At 62.5% G+C, this 20,346-nt stretch overlaps 1 protein-coding gene across 4 annotated transcripts; it reads left to right on the top strand.

Moving 5' to 3' along the window:
* The first annotated feature begins 7,492 nt into the window (after positions 1-7,492).
* Positions 7,493-14,196, top strand: ZNF444 (zinc finger protein 444). Of its 4 annotated transcripts, none has more exons than XM_040978167.1 (4): positions 7,493-7,583; positions 10,450-10,805; positions 12,098-12,206; positions 12,906-14,196. In XM_040978167.1, exons 2-4 carry the CDS (start codon positions 10,479-10,481, stop codon positions 13,478-13,480), a joined length of 1,011 nt encoding a protein of 336 aa, XP_040834101.1. In that variant the 5' UTR covers positions 7,493-7,583; positions 10,450-10,478; the 3' UTR covers positions 13,481-14,196. The 4 variants fall into 4 exon arrangements, with proteins under 4 accessions (XP_040834101.1, XP_040834103.1, XP_040834104.1 ...); XM_040978169.1 differs by having other exon boundaries at positions 12,909-14,196; XM_040978170.1 differs by having other exon boundaries at positions 12,912-14,196.
* Positions 14,197-20,346: the final 6,150 nt, after the last annotated feature.

Below are 20,346 nucleotides of genomic sequence, written 5' to 3' on the forward strand. Positions count from 1 at the left end.
GAGGTCCAGGGCTGCAGTCGTGGGCCTGTTTGTCCTGAAGTCATCCAGGCGACAGGTGCAGTCTCCAGCAGCACCTGAGCAGAAGCGCTCATCGAGTCCACTTGGAGAAGGTTTTTATTTGGCAGGCAGAGTTCGAGAGCAAGGAGACATCTTATATCTGCTGGTTCGCCCCCCAAGTGGCAGCCAGGCCCACGGCCGGGCCAAGGGCTTCTTGGGGTCTCCCACGCGGGTGCAAGGGCTCTTCGGAAATGAATCTGCCCTTTAAAAACAAACATGCTACAACCCTTGTACTCTTAGCGTGTTTCTTCATGTTCTTCCTGTCCAATGCCCTTGACCTTGAGGTAGGAGAGGAGCCCATCCGGAAAGCTAAAGGGAACAAATGACAAGCCCTCCCCTCAGCTGTGCATGGGCAGACGGTCACAGTGCGTGCTGCCCCCAAGCACCAACCCGCCCATGGCCCCCTGCTTCTGTTCCGCTGTCAGCTCTAGTTCAGTACTGAAGCTTGGCTGCGATGAGCTCTGCGGGTGCATGTGTGCACAGGCCAAACACCGGGACAGAAGTTACCCTCAAACCGTGAGGCTCTCCCAGGGCCTGTTACACGGGAGGTCCGGGGCTGGGGGAGGCAGGAGCGGGAAGGCGGTGTCCTGGGTTTGGGCGAGCTGCACGTCTGGCTGTCGCTGCTGGTGGCGCAGCAGCCAGGGCCTGTCCTGGCCGCTGGAGGGTCACACAACTGGAGATGAAATTTTTTCTGTGCTGACGTGCCACCAGTAAAAATGCTACAATCTTGCTTTAGTCCCTTGAGACAGAGAAGCTCTACCTTGAGCCCTCAAGTGTCCCCAGGAGACACCCCAGAAGCAGGGGACTGACCCAAGTCCCCGGGGGAGATGGCACTCCTGCCCCCTGGGGTCTGCTGGCATGGGAACCGCCAGTCGAACCCAGCTGTAGGACACGGGGGTCTTAGCCGCTCTGCTAGGCGCCTGCTCCCTTCTGTCTGTAGGTCGGGCGGCAGCGTTGCACTGGATGGGGTCCTTTGCTACAGCGTCCTTGCCTGCCCCTCCTTACACAGGGCTGTCAGGGCGAGTCAGTAAAAGCCCCTAGGCTCCAGCCCAGGATTCATCAGCCCAGAGATGGAAGGAGAAGCCAGCAGCTTAAGGCCGACTGTGGGCCTGCTTCCCACTGAGGAGGAGCTGGCCGGCAGGGAGAAAATGCAGATGTGTACACAGCTGGGGAGGGAGTGTCAGTGCCCAGGCCCCTGCCCGTCCCTAGGCCACCAGGCAGAGGAGGGCCCACGTTCCTCCAGGGAACCCTTCAGCTTTCTGTCCCTTGGGGCTATGCCCCTGCTGCACTGTGTGCTGGGCTGGACAGGGCTGTGGGGCGTCCACAGCTGTTGGGGGCAGCTGTTAATTAGCAGCTACCTCTAGGGGTTTCAGCAGGCTGGATGCCCCACAGGTGCCTTCCTCCCCAGCGGTGGCTGGTGTGCTGTCCTGACTCACAATGTGCCCCTCGGGCATCCCCTGTGAGCCAGGCTCACCGCAGAAATGCCAGCTAAATGCAAATGATAAAATATCCCAAAATGTATTCCAAAAGTGCATCATTTCACATATAAATAAACTGGACATGCTATACTTTTTAAAAACAAAAGATTAATTTATTTGAAAGGCAGAGGTTGAAGCAGAGAGAGCTCAATCTTCCGTCTGCTGGTTCGCCCCCAAAGGGCCACAAACTGCCCCCCAAAAAGCCAGGAGCCAGGAGCTTCTTCCAGGTCTCCAACGGGTGACATGACGGTGCAGGGGCCCAGGTGCTGGGCCGTCCTCAGCTGCTTTCCCAGGTGCACCAGCAGGGAGCCAAGTTGCGAGTGCAGCAGGCAGTACTAGAACCAGTGCCCACATGGGGGTGCTGGCATTGCAGATGGCAGGCCACACTGGCACAGCAGCCGCAGTGGAGGACACTGTGATGTCTCCCGTGGCACCCGTATCTTCCCTGACTTACCCAGCCAGACACTGTGCCAAGCTCCTCACTGCTGCAGGATCTCCCTGGAGTCAGGTCTCTCAGGAGGCAGGTGAGAGGCAAGGAACAGGGGAGCGGAGGGCTGCGACACTCTTTCAGAAGGATGTGTGAATTCGTAGATGTGCGTTTTTTTTGTGTGTGTGTGTGTTAAAGATGTACTTATTTTTATTACAAAGTCAGATCTACAGAGAGGAGGAAAGACAGAGAGGAAGATCTTCTGACGATGATTCACTCCCCAAGTGAGCGCATTGGCCAGTGCTGCGCTGATCCGAAGCCAGGATCCAGGAACCCCTTCCGGTCTCCCACACGGGTGCAGGGTCCCAAAGCATTGGGCCGTCCAATGAAGTGAAGGTGCTAGGATTAGAACCGGCACCCATATGGGATCCTGGCGTGTTCAAGGCTAGGACTTTAGCCTCTAGGCCACCGTGCCGGGCCCAGGTTTGTTCTTTAAGAATGAAGTGTCTGGGCGCCAGTTTGTGTCCCGGCAGCTCCACTTCCCATCCAGCTCCCTGCCTGTGGCCTGGGAAAGCAGTGAGGACGGCCCAGAGCTTTGGGACCCTGCACCATGTGGGAGACCCGGAAGCTCCTGGCTCCAGGCTTTGGATCCTGCCTTTGGATCAGCTCAGTTCTGGCCACAGTGCACATCCGAGGCGTGAACCAGTGGATGGAAGATGGTTCTCTGTAAATCTGCCTTTCCCATAAAGCTAAATACAACAACAAAAAAAGAGGAAAAAAACTGCATCACCGCAGAAGGGTCAGGGCCAGGGCCTGTGGGAACACAGCCGGGCTTCCCAGCTTCCCCAAGGGCCGAGAGCGGAAGGGCGCCAGGGTTCACCTTCAGGAAACCGTGCTCATCCTGGCCGAGCTGAGCACGGGGCAGGAACTGTGCCCAGTCCCCACCACTGAGGCGTACGGCTCTGACCCCAAGTGCCTGGCTGCATCGCATCACCAGCACCGGGGAAAGTGCACTTGCTCCTCCAGGCTCGCTCACCCCAGCTGTAAACCTGACACTTTGATCTCTGCCACCCCGCAGGGTGAGATAAAACACGGGTGGTGTGATCCCATCATTAAGCAATTCATTTATTAATTTAATTATCCATTCTCAAACACTTCCCTGGGGGCAGGGGATCCCAAGAATGAGTCAGGCTCAGAGCCCTCCCACTGCCGGCTCCCTCACCCCCGCCAAGGAACCTGCCCTGAGTTCATCCTGCTCACTTCCAGGCCTCGCCGCGTCCCTGGCTTACCAGTAAACAGGACCCAGGCTCCCGGCCCGGTGCTCAGCCCACTCTTTCTAGAACCGCCCCCTCCACCCTGCTGCCTTCGCTCGCTCACCTACCTCATTTATCCAATAAACATGACCCAGACATCCCGTCAGGCGCAGGGCCTGGAGACCCAGAGATGAACCGAACCCCATCCCTGCCCTGCAGGACTCACTCCTTCAAAGCACCACACAAAGAGAAAACGCTAATTATTATTTGGAGTGGTAATTACAGCGCGGTTAGAAAGAGGCCAGAGCCTCCGGAGGGCCTGGGGCCTGGGAAACAGGCTCAAAGCACCTTCCCTCCATGCTGCCCCTCCACGCTGCCCCGCCACAGGCAGCCCCGGCTGAGAGCTGCGCGGGGCAGGCAGCAGGACCTGGGCCCTCAGCGAACTGCTCACCTCGGACACTGTGCAGCCATCGCAGAAAATCAGAGCCTGAGAATGGGGGAGTCATGGGGGGCTCGGGTGAGGTGCTTGGACTGAGTGGGCAGGGCGGCCTGGGCTAGGTTTCCCCAGGAAGTGACACCGGAACGGGTCACCAAGAGGTGGCCGCCGTGACCAGGTCGAAGGACACAGCTGCCTGAGTGTGACCAGCGTTCACAGCGCATTCACACTGGCTCCTGTCCTGCGGTGGCACGCACCCACCGAACGCGTCTGTGCCCAGGGCCCACGTGAAGTGGAAACGCAGAACCCACGGTAAGAAAAAGAACTCAGGAGTGTCAAGATGGGTGCAGGCGACCTCGGAGTGAGCCCAGAGCCCCAGCCCCTCCAGCCCCGGGCCTCGGTGCCCACCCTGGACGGCCTCCCGGGAAGCTGGCACTGGGACCTGCCACTCCATTCCCCGCAGCCCCTCAGCCACGCCAGGAAAGGCCTGGGTTCCTGCTCCCCCTCAGTCTAAGTGTGAGGGCTGACAGTCACCCTCATGACCCTGTGCGACCGGTTACCTCCGCCAGGACAAGAGCAGAAAGCAGTTTCTCCGTGTCATACGCGCTGACGGGGGCTCTCACAGAAGCCTGGCAAACCTGCCCTCGCCTCAGCCAGGACAGCGCCACACTCCCGGCCTCACCAAACACTGGCGGGGACAGTGCAAGACCAGTGAGGCTGGGCCTCGGCTGTTCACTGCTCTGCACCCCCCGTCGGAGTGCGCCGTCTCCATTTCAGAGGAAGTAGCTGAGGCTCGGGGCTCCTGGCACGGGGTGCTGCTCAGTTCTGAGCTTGCCCTCCACTCGCCACGACAGATGCTCTCACGGCATACATGGGTTGAACAGATCACCGAGTGTGCAGCACCCTGACGGGCAGGGAGCCTGCGTGCTGCAGCTTCGGGAAGGAGTGTCCCATTTGCATAGGGCTGGGCACGCCTGGGTCACTGCTGGGCATGCCTGGGTCACTGCTGGCACGCCTGGGTCACTTGGCCGCAGGTGAAGTAAATAGTTGACGTTGTTTCCTGACCTCTTAGTCTGAGCAGGCAGCGTTCTGTGCGCTTGGCATGTGTGACCCGTGCCACCTGGCGGTGCACGAGGAGGGTGAGCACTGAGGAAGCAGGCAGATGACAGGGACACACCAGCCTGCGTTCCGCCCCCGCCTCCGGTTGGATACAGTGAGGCTGAGGGAGAGGCCAAGCATTTGCATGTCTGACCAGTTGCCAGGGAGGCTCTGCAGGTGACTCTGAGGTCTGTCCGCCACAGGGGTGGCACTGTGCCGGGCACGGGCCTGTTGCCAACAGCATGCATTAGGACAGGCGAAAGGCTTCCTCGCATCCAGCTCCAGGCTCCTGGCCACTGAGGGGCGGGGGCTGGGATGGCTTGCATCTGCTTGCTGCACTTTGTGCCCAGCTCCTGCGGGGCACCTCCTGTAACATGCACTGTGACGCCACACGAGCTGGAGGAACTGTGGACCCGTGGAGGCCGTGGAGGCCGTGGAGGCCGTGGAGGCCGTGGAGGCCAGGGCCAGGTTTGTACTGCAGGCTGCCAAGCCAAGCAACAACATGGCTCTCTTTCATCCACAAAAGCGCCTCCTGGTCAACAGCATGAAATGTGCATGCTCAGTCACACTCTGGAATACTATCCAGTTTTCAAAGGCAGGAAGCTCTGACCCGCGCTACGCCACAATGAACCAGGAGGACGTTACACTAAGTGAATGAAGCCATTCCCCAAAGGACAGACACCACGGGGTTTCACTCACACAGGACGCTTGGGGGAGTCCAAGTCAGAGGTGACCGCCAGGGCGCTGGGCCCCGGGGCAGGGCAGAGACACGCTGGAGGGCTTCAGAGCTTCGACCTGTGCAGGTGGACAGAGCTGACGCTGCCCAACAGCATGAAAAGACTTAGGATCAACAAACGGCAACAGTGATAAACTTGGCTGTATGTATCTAGCTGCAATAAAGGCAGACGATCCCTCAGGTTAAAACGTACAGACAAGGTGTAAGGGCAGGAAGACGCCAGACAAGAAGTAAGACGACGTCCAGAGAGCTGGGGACACTGGAGGACAGCACTGGGCAAGTTCTGCTTCTCACTCTTACCTGTTTTTGGTAATTTTTAGATCTATTTATTGGAAAGGCAGAGGTTTTTTTTTAAGATTTGTTTTCATTTGAAAGGCAGTTACATAGAAAGGAGAGATGTTTTATCTGCTGGCTCACTTCCCGAATGGTCACAATGGCTGGAGCTGAGTGAACCCAAAGCCAGGAGCCAGGAGCTCCTGCTGGTTTCCTCACACGGGTGCAGGGCCCGAAGCACTTGGACCAGCCTCCGATGCCTTCCCAGACCACTGCAGGCAGAGCAGCTGGTTCTCAAACAGGTGCTCCTGTGGGCTGCCAGCACCAGAGGTGTAGGCTTGGGCTGCTATTCCACCACCGAGGCCCTGCTTCGTGCTCCTCGCATTACACTGAGAGGCTGGGGGACAGAGTCAGGGACGGAAGCAGAGTTCCCGCCCTGTTCACTCCCCAGAGGCTGTCAGTGGTCAGGGCTGGAGCATCTTGGAGCCAGGAGTACCTGGCCTTTCCTGCTTCCCAGGCACATTAGCACAGAGCCAGGGGGAAGTGGAGCAGCCAGGACCTGAACCAGCATCATGTGAGATCAGGCACTGCGGTGCTGGCAGCAACCCTGACCTCTGAGGGCTGCGCCCACAGCAAGCGCTGGCACCTAGGAATCAGGGGCCACACTTCCATTTTAGACCTGAACACCTGGGTGTTTCCTAAGATGCTTTCAAAAGGGTGGAGTAGTGAGAAGAAATGTGTCTCCTGGGATGGGGAGGGAATGAACAAGTCTGCTGACCACCTTGCGCGGCAGACAACGGCTGCTGCACCTGCTGAGACATGGACAGGGCTCCCGGCGCCTGGCTTCGGCCTGGCCCAGCCATGGCTGCTGTGGCCACTTGGAGAGTGAAGCAGCATGTAGGCTGTGTGTGTCTCCCTCCAATTCTGGTTTCAAATAAATAAGAATGTTTAAAAAGAAAGCAGCAGGTCCGGCACCGTGGGAGGAGGGAAGAGGCCCGTGCAGTGTCCAGCTGAGCACCTGCACACCTCCAGGGCTGCTGGCGGCTGTGCCCGGCCTCGGGGTCCTCACTTCTGTCCGGGGGTGAAACCTCTTCTTCACGTCCCGGGAGGACCCGCCCTGCCCCACGGCGTCTCAGGATCAGCCCGCCCAGGCCTGCAGTGATGGGGTCGCCGGAGGACGCGCTCCCTCGCGGCACACCCACGAAGCGCGTGTCCAGCTGCATGTGAGACCCCGCGCCCGGGGCCGCGGCGCCAACCCTGGCCTCGCTGCTGCCGAGTGGCTGTGGAGAAGGCAGGGGTTCAAGGACACGCACCCCACGCTCCTGACAGCGTGCGTTCCTCCATCTCTCCTGGGCCTGCCAGGTCTCTCAGGACCGGGCCGCGCCCAGCTTCCTCCAGTCTCCATGACGACGCAGCCGCGCCTCCGAGGCTCAGCCTGCGGGCCCTCGGGCAGCGCCGAGTGCTTTCTGGGAAATGTAGTCCAAAGGCCTGCCGCCTCAGGAGAGGCGAGGACCAATAGGCCTGAGGCCGCGCATCGGTGGATTATGGGAAGTGTAGTTCCGACCAGGCGGAAACGCCGAGTAGAGGCACGGCAAAAGCCAATGGAAAGACGGCTTTAGCCGCCATGCCTCCGGGGAAGTGTAGTTCCAGGCGAGGCCGGGGCCGAGGGACTGCGGATGGCTGGACGGCCTCGGGGGATAGGGTAGGGGAGGGGGGACACGGGGGAGTTTGGCGCAAAGCCTGCCGGGGCATGGAGTCCCGGTGAGCTGTGTGCGCATGTGCGGGGAGGTAAGGGGCTTTGGGGGGCCTCGCCTGGCAGAGTGAGGTGAGCGGGGGCACAGAGTGAGGGGCTGGGCTGGGTGGGGGCAGCTGGCTGAGGGCGAGGCGAGCTGTGGGGGATGGGCGGGCTGCAGGGGGGCCGGGGTGGCCGCCCCGGGGGGCGCGCGGGAGGGAGACGAGGGGGAAGGGCGGAGGAAATGGGGGCGGCCCCTCGGGGTGTGAGGCCAAGTCGGCCGGGGGCCGCACCCCCCGAGCAGTGCGCGTCCCCGTGGCCCTCGGGGCAGGTGCACGAGGGGCACGCGGCCCAGGGCGCCGAGGACCCGGGTTGGCGCGCGCCTCGCCCTGTCAGGATGCCGTGTCCCCCGTTTCCGCGTGCGCAGCAGCTCCCCCAGCCCCTGCCGGGCACCCGCGGCCAGGTCGTGGGAAGGCGGCCCCGGGCTGTGGCCGAATCCCTGGCTTGGCCTTGGCCCCGCACGCAGCCCGGGGGACGGGTGGCACCCGCATCTTGGCCCGGGCCGCAGCGTCCAGCGTCCCCTGGGCGCTGGTTACTTGTCCAGTGGCTAGTGAGCGGCCCTGTGCCGGGATGGGCCGGTCCCCGGGAGACTGCAGCTGGGACTGCACACTTTTCTGGTGGTGCACACAGGCCAGGGGAGGTGCCGACAGGTGTGTCCCCAGCCCCGGCCCGAGGGATGAGCGCCATGGCTACCACTCCTGGGTGCCAGATGGGGAAGTTCGGCTCCGGGGTGGGTGGCACCCAGCTGGCGGGTGGCAGAGCTCCACTTGCCACATGGCCTGGGAGTGGGGCCCCTTGTGGTCACCCCCAGGTTGCGTGTCCACTCCGGTAGCCACCTGTGGCCTGCTCCTGTGCGCCCAAGCTCCGTCCTGGGCCCCGAGGAGGACTGTCCCTCACAGCTTTGACACGCTGCTCCAGCCCACCGGGAGGTGTGTTAGAGGGAGCCTGGTCAGGCTGAGCTGCTGAGCTGACACAGGAAGATGGGGGCTTGCTGGTGTCTCACCAGCCAGGAGGGGTTCCCTGGTCTCCCACCATCCCTGGGTCGGGGTCCAGCAGCGTAAGAGCCACACACACAGTCACGATCTCCGGCCTTGTGGGCAGCTCGCCGGGCTGCCAGGCCCCAGTCCTGCCCACACTGCACACTGCAGCCTGTGTAAGCCAGGGGCGTGGCCAGGTGCTGATAAAACTTTGTTGTTCAGGACAGTGGGCTGCTGGCTGTGCTTGTCCCTGGCTCTGGCCCTGGTCCCCGGGGAGCTGGGCTTTCATCATGGGTGGCCGGCAGGTGCCGCAGCAGGAACCAGCCAGTGTTGATTAGTGGATCCGAGAACAGGAGTAACTGTGTGTTCGCCTGAGTACCACTTTAAAAATGAAAAGCAGCGAAGTTCCCCTCCCCTGCAAAGAGAAGTACTAAGGTAGGAAGCCCAGCGCTGTCCTGGGGTTCTGGGTGGGCAAGTGCCCACGGCCTGTGGTAAGCTCAGGAGGGCCCGAGTGTGAGGGTCAGATAGCCCAGCATCACCAGTGACCACGGAGGCACCAGGAGTGAACTGGAGAGGGAGCTGGGAGCCCCAGACCATCCAGGAACTGGGGGCTGCTGGGCTGCTGGGTGGCAGGCGCTGACCAGGCCAGGCCACCCGCCCCACAGCCACCAGGGTCCCGGAGCCTCACTCCCAGGGCCAGGGAGTGGGACACGTGGGGACTGGGGAGCCCCATCTGCCAGCACCCCATGTGGCTGGGGGCCGGCAGCCATTAATCCACTCAGTCGGTTGTGGCTGTGTGTGTTCTGTGTCGCCCAAGTTTAGACTGTGGGAGCTGACCCAGAGATGCTGGTGTTTGGAGGCGGGGGCTTTGGGAGCTCTCACGCGTGGGGTCGCGAGAGGACAGTGTGAGTCCTCTGCCTGTATACCAGGTGGGACTGGCAGGTGATGTTTGCCTGGGTCCTCAGAGCCCCAGCCATCAGATCATGCAGAGCCCCGCGTGGGCTGCATGCCCCTCAGGTCCATGGCAGAGCCCTGCATAGGCCACACGCCACCCCACCAGGACTGTGGCAGAGCCCCGCGTGGGCTGCACACCCCTCAGGTCCGTGGCAGAGCCCCGCGTGGGCTGCACACCCCTCAGATCCGTGGCAGAGCCCCGCGTGGGCTGCACACCCCTGAGATCCGTGGCAGAGACCCACGTGGGCTGCACACCCCTCAGATCATGCAGAGTCCTGCGTGGGCCACACACTCCTGATTCACACTTGGTCGGTCCTCTGCTGCTCTCTCGGCTGCATCAGCAGGAAGATAGGCTGGAAGTGGAACAGCCTGTGCTTTGCTGTAAAACGCTGCTACAACAGGCGGTGCCTCAGCCCGCCGCCAGGCCCTACCTACAGGTGTCACTCGAGGCCACCACCATGTTCAGTCGGAAGGGCGGGGAGAGGGGGTCTGTCTGCCTGGCATTGTGGCCAGCGATGATGCCCACAGGGGGACCTCCTCGTCTGGACTTGGCTGTATAGTGGGCTACACTGCAAGCCCTTTGTGCAGTTTCATGATTTACCCCCACAGTGGGGCTGGGGAGCAGTTGGGCAGGCAGGTACTGGAGTGCCTATGGCCAGTCCCCAGGGAGGCCTCCATCTGTTCAGTTCCACAGGTCTTCCTGGGCACCTGTTCTACAGTGGGCAACAGGTGGGGGCTGGGGTGGCCCCTCAGGGTTGCCAAGTTGCCCAGGCCTGGCCAGCAGGTGGGGGCTGGGGTGGCCCCTCAGGGTTGCTGAGATGCCCAGGCCTGGCCAGCAGGTGGGGTCTGGGGTGGCCCCTCAGGTCGCAGAGATGCCCAGGCCTGGCCAGCAGGTGGGGGCTGGGGTGGCCCCTCAGGCTTGCCGAGTTGCCCAGGCCCACTCACCTCGCCGTGCCTCCCTCCCACAGGCTCCACCGTGTCTGCCCCACGAGGAGCCATGGAGGTCCCCGAGCTGCCGCAGCCCGTGAAGCAGGAGAGCAGCTCCCCTGAGGGCCTGGCCGCGGGCCTGACCCTGGACTCGCCCTGGCACCGCTTCCGCCACTTCCACCTGGGCGACGCGGCGGGGCCCCGGGAGGCGCTGGGGCTGCTGCGGGCGCTGTGCCGCGACTGGCTGCGGCCCGAGGTGCACACCAAGGAGCAGATGCTGGAGCTGCTGGTGCTGGAGCAGTTCCTGAGCGCGCTGCCCGCCGACACGCAGGCCTGGGTGTGCAGCCGGCGGCCGCGCAGCGGGGAGGAGGCCGTGGCCCTGCTGGAGGAGCTGTGGGTGAGGTGCCCGGCGGGCAGGCGGGTGGGCGTGTGGCTCAGAAAGGTCTGAGCCGGTCAGCCCTTCTTGGAGTCCTGGAGTGCAGGACTTGCCCAGCCTGCCGAGGTGACAAGCCCCAGCGGCACTGGGAGGTGTTTGGGAACCCAAGCATGTGGGCCAGGCTGACCTCGGCCTCCAGGCCGGCCAGAGTCAGTGTTGACACAGCCTGTCTGCTGAGCCAGGGCTCCTGGGCCCCTGGCCAGAGCAGAGGCCTGGCACTGTCCCTGTCCCCGGCAGCTGACAGTCCCAGGGGCCGGCCCTGGACCCCACGGTCACCTCTGAGGGTAAGCTCCTGAAGCTCCGAGGCGTAGCTGGCTTCCTGGCCCCGGAGCTGCATGGAGCTGCAGGTGCAGTGGCCTTGTGTGACCCCAGCTGCTTCCCGCCCCAGCGGTGCCCGGCTGGGCACTCATGGCTGTGAGATGACACTGAGGAGGGACAGTGGCTTGCTCAATGTGGCCGGGTCATCCTGAGCTCCCGTGCAGATGGCGCCCGGGATCATTGATAGCAGGTACCCCGAGTCCCGGGGGGCCAGCCAGCATGGGAGGCACCTGCTGGCAGTCAGGCCGAGGAGGCTGCTGGGAGGCCCGGGAGAAGCTGGCAGGCTGGGGCCCAGCGCACACTAGGGCAGCACAGGGCACTGCCTCAGAGGCCAGGAGTCAGGTTGGCCGGAGCCAGAGAGGGTCGTAAATGCCTGGCCCGGCAGTGGGCACCCTGGAAGCGGCATGGCAGAGTGTGGCCCTCCCCAGCCTGGGCGCTACGGGAATGGGGGATGTCCACTGCGGCCTGTGCCCAGTGCCCGGCACGCGGCGTGAGAGTGGAAACCTCCGCCTGGGCACCTGCCTCCCTCAGCGCCCGTGAGCCCGTGTCCTCTCCTAGCAGGACAGCAAGGCAGAGATGGGGCGGGGGTGAGGGCACATCCTCCCTGGCTCCCCAGGCCGGGCTCTGGCTTGGCCGCTGCCCACCGTGGGCCCTGAGAAAGCTCCCCTTGGCCACGTTGTCACGTTGTCTCTGGCGTGAAGAGCAGCACAGGTGTGCGTTGCCTCCCGACGAGAGCCGGCAGGATCCGGGCTTAGAACCAGCCCTTGCCTTGCTCCGTTTGGCCTGGCTTGGCCGTAGGGTGGCTGGAGTGTCCCCCTGCTCGTGTGCCCTGCCCCCTCCCCAGGGCTAAGTGCCAGGTGGGAGGGGGCAGGGAGAGTGCTGGAGGCGCTGGCCCCCACTAGGGTTTCTCAGTGGAATGTGGCATCCTGCCGTAGGGACCCGCCGCCTCGCCAGACCGGCCGTCTGGGGTGAGGACGCCGCAGGAAGTGACTGAAGGCTCCGGGCTCAGCGTTGGAAAGGTCGGCAGTGGCATGGTCCCCTTAGGTGAGCAGCCGGCCACCTGGCCACCTTCCCCTGCCGTGGGCTGGCCCCTGCATCCCGCTTGGAGCTGGCGTGGGGCGGTGTGGGCTCCCTCCAGGGCACAGGCGCCTCACCAAAGACGGCGGGCAGAGTCTGGGGCCAGAGCCTGGGTGTAGGGGGGGGTTGGAAAATGGAGAGAGCAGGATTTTTGGTGCAAGAAAGTTTTGGAAATGCATGCAAATTTTCGTATGCATTTCCAAAGAATCTTTAAAGACTCTTATGTGTGTGGATTTCGGAATCGTTTTGTCACAGTGGACCTTTGCGCTGCCTCGCGCGTCGCCCACCCACCCGCTCACCCTGTGGCTGCTCCGTGGGGTGCAGCCGCCTCCCGCGCTGGTCCCGCAGCCGCCTCCCGCGCTGGGCTCTGCATCTCCTGCTGTGTGTCCCCATCCATTCACTCCCCTCCTCGTCCTCCCACCATCCCCACCTCCGCGTTCACATCCACAGCTCCTCTTCCTGTTGGTTCACCTCCCACGCAGCCCCACGCGTCCCTCCGCGCGCGGCCGGGCAAATGCGCAGAAATGACGGGTCCGGACACGCGCACGGCCAGCCCCGGGCGATGGCAGGGAGGGGTGCCCGGCTGTCCACCTGCGCAGCCACTGTTGATGAGCCCACCGTGGCGACCCCGTGCCGACTGGCCCTCTGACCCCGTGCCTCTTCCAGCAGGAGACGCGGAGCCGGCCGTGCAGGGGCCGGCCACAGCCGGGGACGCCCAGGCCGCGCGGCCCTACAAGCAGGAACCTAGCAGCCCCCCGCTGGCCCCCAGCCTGCCGGCCTTCCTCGTGGCCCCGGGCACCGCCGCCTGCCCCGAGTGCGGCAAGACGTCCCTGAAGCCGGCCCACCTGCTGCGCCACCGGCAGAGCCACTCGGCCGAGAAGCCGCACGCCTGCCCCGAGTGCGGCAAGGCCTTCCGGCGCAAGGAGCACCTGCGGCGCCACCGGGGCACGCACCCCGGCGCCCTGGGGCCGGCCCTGCGCCCGCTGCCGGCCCGCGAAAAGCCGCACGCGTGCTGCGAGTGCGGCAAGACCTTCTACTGGCGCGAGCACCTGGTGCGCCACCGCAAGACGCACTCGGGCGCGCGGCCCTACGCCTGCTGGGAGTGCGGCAAGGGCTTCGGGCGCCGCGAGCACGTGCTCCGGCACCAGCGCATCCACGGGCGCGCGGCAGCCAGCGCGCAGACGGGGGCGGCGCCGGCCCCGGACAGCGGGGGCCCCTTCCCGCCGTGGCCCCTGGGCTAGGGGTCGCTGCTGCCGCGCCCGCCCTCGGTGCTGCCACCGCGCGCCTCCCCGGCACCCTCTCCGTCCTATCCTTTCTCAGCCCCAGTAGGACGCTCTGCTTCCCTTCGTCGCGCCCTGGCGCTCACCGTCCAGTTCTGTGTCCCCTCTGCCCTGCCCTGGCCCTCCTCCCGGTTGCCCAGCCCCTCTGCCCCAGCAGTTCAGACTGAGCCAGAGCCCCAGGTGCCGCGTGGGGCCCGTGGAGAGAAGGTGCTGGGGCAGGAGGCTCTGAAGGAGGCGCTGCCCGCCCCTGGTCTGCAGCACGTGGGTTCTGCGTGTCGGGGAGGAACCCACACGGTGCTGGCCCGGGGAGCCTAAGGCGCAGGTGGACAGGATGCCCGCCCCTGGGGAGACTTGCAGAGCACAGCTCTCTGACTCGGAGAGGAATAAAGTTGCTGGCCCGGTGTGTGGATGCCTGGTGCCTCGCTCCGTCCACCTTGGTGTCCCCTCGGCCTGCGGGCCAGCGATCTGGGGCGCCCTGCTCAGTTGGCCTCTGCAGTCATGGCGGGGAAGGTGGGTAGGCGGGCTCACAGGAGGGCCCCAGTTAAGCCTGCTGGGCACGTGTGTCTTCCTGGGCTCCTTGTCCACTGTGTGTGTCCCCTTGGGTGTGACTAGGTGAGCTGCTACCAGCAGGAGCTGTTCAAGCGAAGCTGCTGTGTGCTCATGGCAGGGTGCTGGGTGCAGGGGTGACCCAGGGGCTCGGAGGAGAGGGGTGCTGGGTGCAGGAGATGACCCAGGGGCTCGGAGGGCTGCACGCCGAGGAGAGGGGTGCACGCCGAGGAGAGGGGTGCTGGGTGCAGGGGGTGACCCAGGGGCTCGGAGGAGAGGGGTGCTGCGTGCAGGAGATGACTCAGAGGCGAGGAGAGGGGTGCTGGGTGCAGGGGGTGACCCAGAGGCTCGGAGGAGAGGGGTGCTGGGTGCAGGGGGTGACCCAGGGGCTCGGAGGGGTGCATGCCGAGGAGAGGGGTGCTGGGTGCAGGGGGTGATCCTGCGAGCATGTACTGCCCCTCCTCCCCAAGGAAGGGACCCCTGGCAGCGTCGGCTCTCGCCCCCTTTTTGTCAGAAAGCCCCGCACCTCCCTGAATGGGAAGTCTTGTGTTTGTTCTTCAGTCTTACACATTGAAGGGTTTACAGGATCAATTTTACAGTGAGTGGGTGTGATCACGTGGGAGAAATGATTGACAGCCTGGGGGCGGGGCCAGTTAGGTGGGAGAAATGATTGACAGCCTGTGGGCGGGGCTGATCAGGTGGAGGGGCAGGGAATAAGTGACTGAGTTGGGGAGAGAATGGCAGGTTGTGTGAGGTCTCCATCAACTGGGAAAACAAATCCTGGGCCTGTGGTGGCTGCCGTGTGGGGGCCTGGGCCCAGTGTTCGCTGACCCCCTCAACTGAGAGAGGCAGCAAGCCAGGCATCTCGGCGAGGAATGTCTGACCTCCACGTGCAGTCAAGTCCATCTGCAATTCTCCAGAACGCTGGGTGGGGCCAGCAGGGAGGAATCCACACAAAGCATAAAGCAGTAAGAGGGTCGGCCCCAGCACGCCAGCCCTTTGCAAGTCCGCAGTGGGGCGACACAGCCCCTCACATCTCCGCTGAGAGCGGATCCTCGTGGGGACGAGCCAGTGGTGGGCAGTGGAGGGGGAAGTGGCAGGGGGCCGGCCCCAGCCCTCCGGCTGTGCCCAGGATGGGAGTTGGGTCTCAGGGCCAGCCCGGAGAGGCACACCTGTGCCCTGTGGAGGACCAGCCAAGGGACCCTGTTGGACATCAGCGCAACGGACAGAGCTCACCTCGGCTGCAGGACCGAAAGCTCCATCCCCACGTGCGGGGACAGCGTCTCAGCTGCCCACCAGGGTCTGCAGGAGCTGGGCAGCCTCCCGTGTGGGCACGAACGAACAAGGGAAGGGACAATCGCATCGCTGTGCGCCAGGACAACTGGCCACAGGTGCCGAACTCCGGAGCTTTCCGCCGCCTCGTGGTGACGGGGCGCCACGACGACTTGCCGGGATTTGGGTCTTTTCGGAGACAAACGCGGAGGGAGAGAGAGATGCACCCACACACTCCCAGTGCCTCCTCGCACAGAGCTCTGGCTCGTTGCAAGCAGGGCAGCTCTGGGGCTGGGCCTTAGGCCGGTGCTGAGCCAGGCAGGAGTCAGCGCCCTGGACTGCTGTAACCAGCACCCAGCAGCACGGAGCTCTGAGGCTGCCAGCCTCACCGTGTCATGCCTGGTGAGGAGCAGGCCTCACCCCTGCACCTGCCCGCCACTCCTGGAATGCCAAGGCCACGCCGTGGCCCCAGAGCCCAGAGCGGGGACAGAGCCACAGGAGAGGAGTTGGGCGGGGCGGGACCTACACATCTAAAGCTGCGACTTTTTGCTGTAAAAGTCACTCAGCCATGTGGTGGCTGTAGGGGGTGCCCCAGCCAGGCTGGACCCAATGCCAGTGGGGACTTTGGGACTCGGGCCAAAGTCAGTGCCACCAGGCAGTGACCGAGTGCTAGGCTTTGGGCGGCCAGCGCACCAAGTGGTGCCAGGCTGTGCTTGCTGGCAGGCCGGTGGCGAGCTCTGGGGTTTTTAGGGTATGTGACTGCTTCCTAGGGGCACCCATGGATAAGGCCAGTGTGAGCGTAGGTGAGCGATGACTCCTGTGTGATTCCCAGCAACGGGGTCATGGAACTTTCTGGCAAGCATGGAGACTGAGACCTGGTGGTTTGGAGGGGAGTGTTCATAAGATCTATCTGGACCAGACTGATTCACCAGCCCGCATGGGAGTCCTGAGATGGGCTGTTAGCATGGAGCATCACTGACTGCCACACACCAGTCCACACCAAAGCTGTGGATGGGGCCTGTCTGTCAGGGCTGGGTACCAGCACCTGACTGAGTGGTGGAACAGTGGATGGGTCACACATGATAGGGTCAAGACACTAACCAGCCATGTAAGAACTAGATCTGGGGGTAGATTCTGTGGGGGAATGTGGGCCGAAGCCTGTGGAAATACAGGTCCCTCTGGTTAGCTTGCGAGCTGGGGTGATGATGGGCTGAGCTAGGTGTCACCATGGTACCTGTCATCACTTACGGGTAAAGGAACCAATGGCAATCTGGGCAGGTCAAGGCAGCACCACCCAAATGTGCATCCTAAAACAGGATGTGGGGTGGGCTGAGCTGTAACTGGAAGGGAGCGGACCGTGCAGGGCCAAGCAAACCTCAACTCACAAGTAAGAACAGAAATCAGGATGGAGCACAGGTCATGCTGAACTAGGCTCTTACACCGATTGGTCTGCATGAGGCTGGGATGCTATGACACGGCATCGAAGGCAAAGGCTGAGACAGGTGAGGGGCTAAGCCAACTGGGTCTGAGCAACCACTGGCATGTGCGTAATTTAGGGCTGGAAATAGACCTGGTTGGGGAGCTGTGAGAGTACACCCTTCCTGGGTTGGGGTTCCCACGGGAGGGTGCAGGGGCCAGAGTGGGGTCTGCATTCTGGTCTGGATATGGCTGCAATCTCCCTAGGCACAAATGTGGACTGGAGCTGGGTGCACATAACCGGACTAGACGCCAGCGCCATCTGGCGCTCTGGAGAACCTGGGTAGATGTAGGATGGACTAGGCTAGGTCTCTGTCCCTACTGAGCCACGTGTGAGCAGTGTCTGGGTATGGATGAGCCTTGGCTGGGGTGAAACACCTAACAGTAAGAACTGGAATGGATTGAAGGCCAGAAAGCAGGGCTGGCCCATGGAACCACCAGTACGCGCAAGATCTGGCCCAGGGAGAGGTTCTGATGGAGGAGCTTTCCTCTGTTGGAAGACAGTCCCTGCAGGTGAGCATAAGAGCCACAATAGGGAGCAACCCAGACCAGGCCGAGGAAGACGCTCACCAGCATACATTTGGCACAGGTCGGGGGGCAGACCAGGCTGAACCAGTTCACATCACCCGCTGGTGAATCTGAGCACCAGAATAGAGTGTGGATCAGGCCAGGTTCGGTCACAACACAAACCAGTACACATTATGGAATGCCAAGGTGAGGTGAGCCGTGCCAGGTGTGGCCGCAGCACCCAAACAGCACACGTGAGAAGCAGGGAGGGAGGGGGCAAAGCCGGCAGGGGGAATGTGGGGTCCCTGCTGGACAAGCACTCCCACTGGAGAGCGTGAGTTGGGATGGGGGCAGACCAGACCAGGCAGGGCTACAACACCTGTGGGCCTCATGTGAGCTAGATCAGGGAAGAGCCAGGTTGGGCTGACTGTTCTGACTGGTGCAAGCAAAAATTAGAGTAGGTGAGGGTTGGTTGGACTTTGCCACATCATCAGCTGGCAGAGGCTGGCACTGGGGGCTGAATCTGTCAAGTTAACCTCCAGAAGCACCTGGAGAGTGCATAATCCAGGAGTGGGAGTGGCCTAGTAGGGAGATAGTGGGCACCCCCCTCATGGGTACCACTCCCACTGGAGGGCATGAAAACCAGGGCAGGGCAGGGGTGGCTGGACAGAATGGCACCCGCCAGCATGTGTGTGGGGGCTGGATAGTAGGTTGGTTGGGTTGAACTAGGCTTCAATGCCCATTGACATGTAAGAGAGCTAAATGGGATGTGGGACAGACTGAACAAGCCTGTGGTACATACTGGCAAGCATGGGAACCAGGGTAGGGGCCAGGCCTGGTAGGGGTTATGGGGAGTTGCCCCAGCTAGGCTGCAGTTCCCACTGGTTTGCATGAGGACCAAGTATGAAGTGGGTAGGATCGAGCTGGGCTACAACACCCATTTGTTCAAGTAGAAGACAGGGCTGGAAACAGAACTGGCCCAGCAATCGCAATGACCAGCATGTGCATAAGCTGACTGGGGCGACGGACTGTGCCAGACCCTGTACTGGCAAGCACACCCAAGAATCAGGTCTGGGATCACCTCAGATGAAGTTTCTTGGGAGATCCCTCCAACTGAACTGCTGCTCTCAGAACCCCAACCATGAAGAGACTATGTCAGCCAGTGGATTCTGAAGAGATTTCATTGTGCTTGCAATGGTGAGATTGGCAGCAATTCAGAACTGTTGAACTGTCAGAACTGCTTGAGCAGGACCTTCGGAGCGTGCCCCACATCGGGGACCTGGGGTGGGTGGGAGGCTGGGTGGGAGGCTGGGTGGGGCTTCTCCCTTTGTCTCTCCCCTGACCCCAGGTACAGGGGGAGAAAAGATATTAGTGGAAACAATGGTCTTAGCCACTTTCCTGTAGCCCTTGACCCTTTGTACCCTAATCAACCATGTAAGATTATAAAAAGAAAAAAATTTCACTCCTGTGACAGTTGGTGAGAAAAAAAATTAAGACATATTTGTTTTTATTTGAAAGGCAGATTTACAGAAGGAAGGAGGCCAGGGACTGGTCCCAGCTCTCCCATGTGAGTGCAGGGTCCAGGGACTTGGGCCATCCTCTGCTGCCTTCCCAGGACACAAGCAGGGAGCTGGATCAGAAATGCAGCAGCTGGTTCCTGAACCCACGTCCGTACGGAATGCTGGCACCACAGATAGTGGTTTAACACACTATGCCACAACGTAGCATCTCAACTCCAAACTTAAAAACCTGGTTTGGCTGCTGGAAATGAATGGAACCTTAGGAAGTCACGTCTTCGGGGCTGCGCGTGCAGTTGGTCCTGCACCCTGACGGATCAAGCCATCACCTGTAGCTGCCCCAGCTCTTTGGGGAATGAACCAGTGGATGAAAATCGCTCTGTCTCCACCTCACTCGCTCCCACACCTCCGGCTCACCAGGGAGGCGACTGCCGAGGCCAAGGAGCTCGGAACGGCCACGCTCCTCTTCCTCACCCCCAGCTTCTGCCAGCTCCTCCTCTGCCCCTGCAGCCTCAGCTGGACACCCTCCATGGAGATAGCTGACAGCACGTGCCTAAGTCCCGGGAGGGAAGGCGGGAACATGCAAAATCATTTCAATAAAAACCCCGGAGCATCTCAGCTTTTACCTGCTTATTCTTGCAATAAATATCAAATACTATTCACGAGCGTGGTTTGAAGATTGGGAGATTCTGCTATAATCAGGAACAAGTTCACTTGCTCTCTATGCACTGTGAAAAACTGATCCAAATTTTAAAAATAAATTTGAAAGGCAGAGTTGGGGAAGAGTGAGAGCTCTTCTGTCTCCGGTTCATATTCCCAGTGACAGCCATGGTCAGGCCGGGGTCAGAACAATGCCAGGAGCCAGGAATTCTACCCCGTGGGTGCGGGCACCCAGCCCTTGGCCCGTCTTCCGCCACTTTCCCAGATGCATTGCTGCGACTTGGTGGCGGGCAGCGGCTGTGAGAGCCTGGTGCTGTGGCCCGGGGTGCTGGCGGGCAGCGGCTGTGAGAGCCTGGTGCTGTGGCCCGGGGTGCTGGCGGGCAGCGGCTGTGAGAGCCTGGTGCTGTGGCCCGGGGTGCTGGCGGGCAGCGGCTGTGAGAGCCTGGTGCTGTGGCCCGGGGTGCTGGCGGGCAGCGGCTGTGAGAGCCTGGTGCTGTGGCCCGGGGTGCTGGCGGGCAGCGGCTGTGAGAGCTGGTGCTGTGGCCCGGGGTGCTGGCGGGCAGCGGCTGTGAGAGCTGGTGCTGTGGCCCGGGGTGCTGGCGGGCAGCGGCTGTGAGAGCCTGGTGCTGTGGCCCGGGGTGCTGGCGGGCAGCGGCTGTGAGAGCCTGGTGCTGTGGCCCGGGGTGCTGGCGGGCAGCGGCTGTGAGAGCCTGGTGCTGTGGCCCGGGGTGCTGGCGGGCAGCGGCTGTGAGAGCCTGGTGCTGTGGCCCGGGGTGCTGGCGGGCAGCGGCTGTGAGGGCCTGGGGCTGTGGCCCGGGGTGCTGGCGGGCAGCGGCTGTGAGAGCCTGG

Source organism: Ochotona curzoniae, unplaced genomic scaffold, assembly GCF_017591425.1.
Source record: "Ochotona curzoniae isolate NIBS_2020 unplaced genomic scaffold, NIBS_Ocur_1.0 contig_2861, whole genome shotgun sequence".
Lineage (NCBI taxonomy): Eukaryota > Metazoa > Chordata > Mammalia > Lagomorpha > Ochotonidae > Ochotona > Ochotona curzoniae.

Bases quoted from the DNA above. Each gene is read 5' to 3' on its own strand.
- ZNF444 (XM_040978167.1), top strand. From the start codon at position 10,479: ATGGAGGTCCCCGAGCTGCCGCAGCCCGTGAAGCAGGAGAGCAGCTCC. The intron at 10,806-12,097 runs GTGAGGTGCCCG...ATCCTGCCGTAG, and splicing joins CCCTGCTGGAGGAGCTGTGG to GGACCCGCCGCCTCGCCAGA. The intron at 12,207-12,905 runs GTGAGCAGCCGG...TGCCTCTTCCAG, and splicing joins CAGTGGCATGGTCCCCTTAG to CAGGAGACGCGGAGCCGGCC.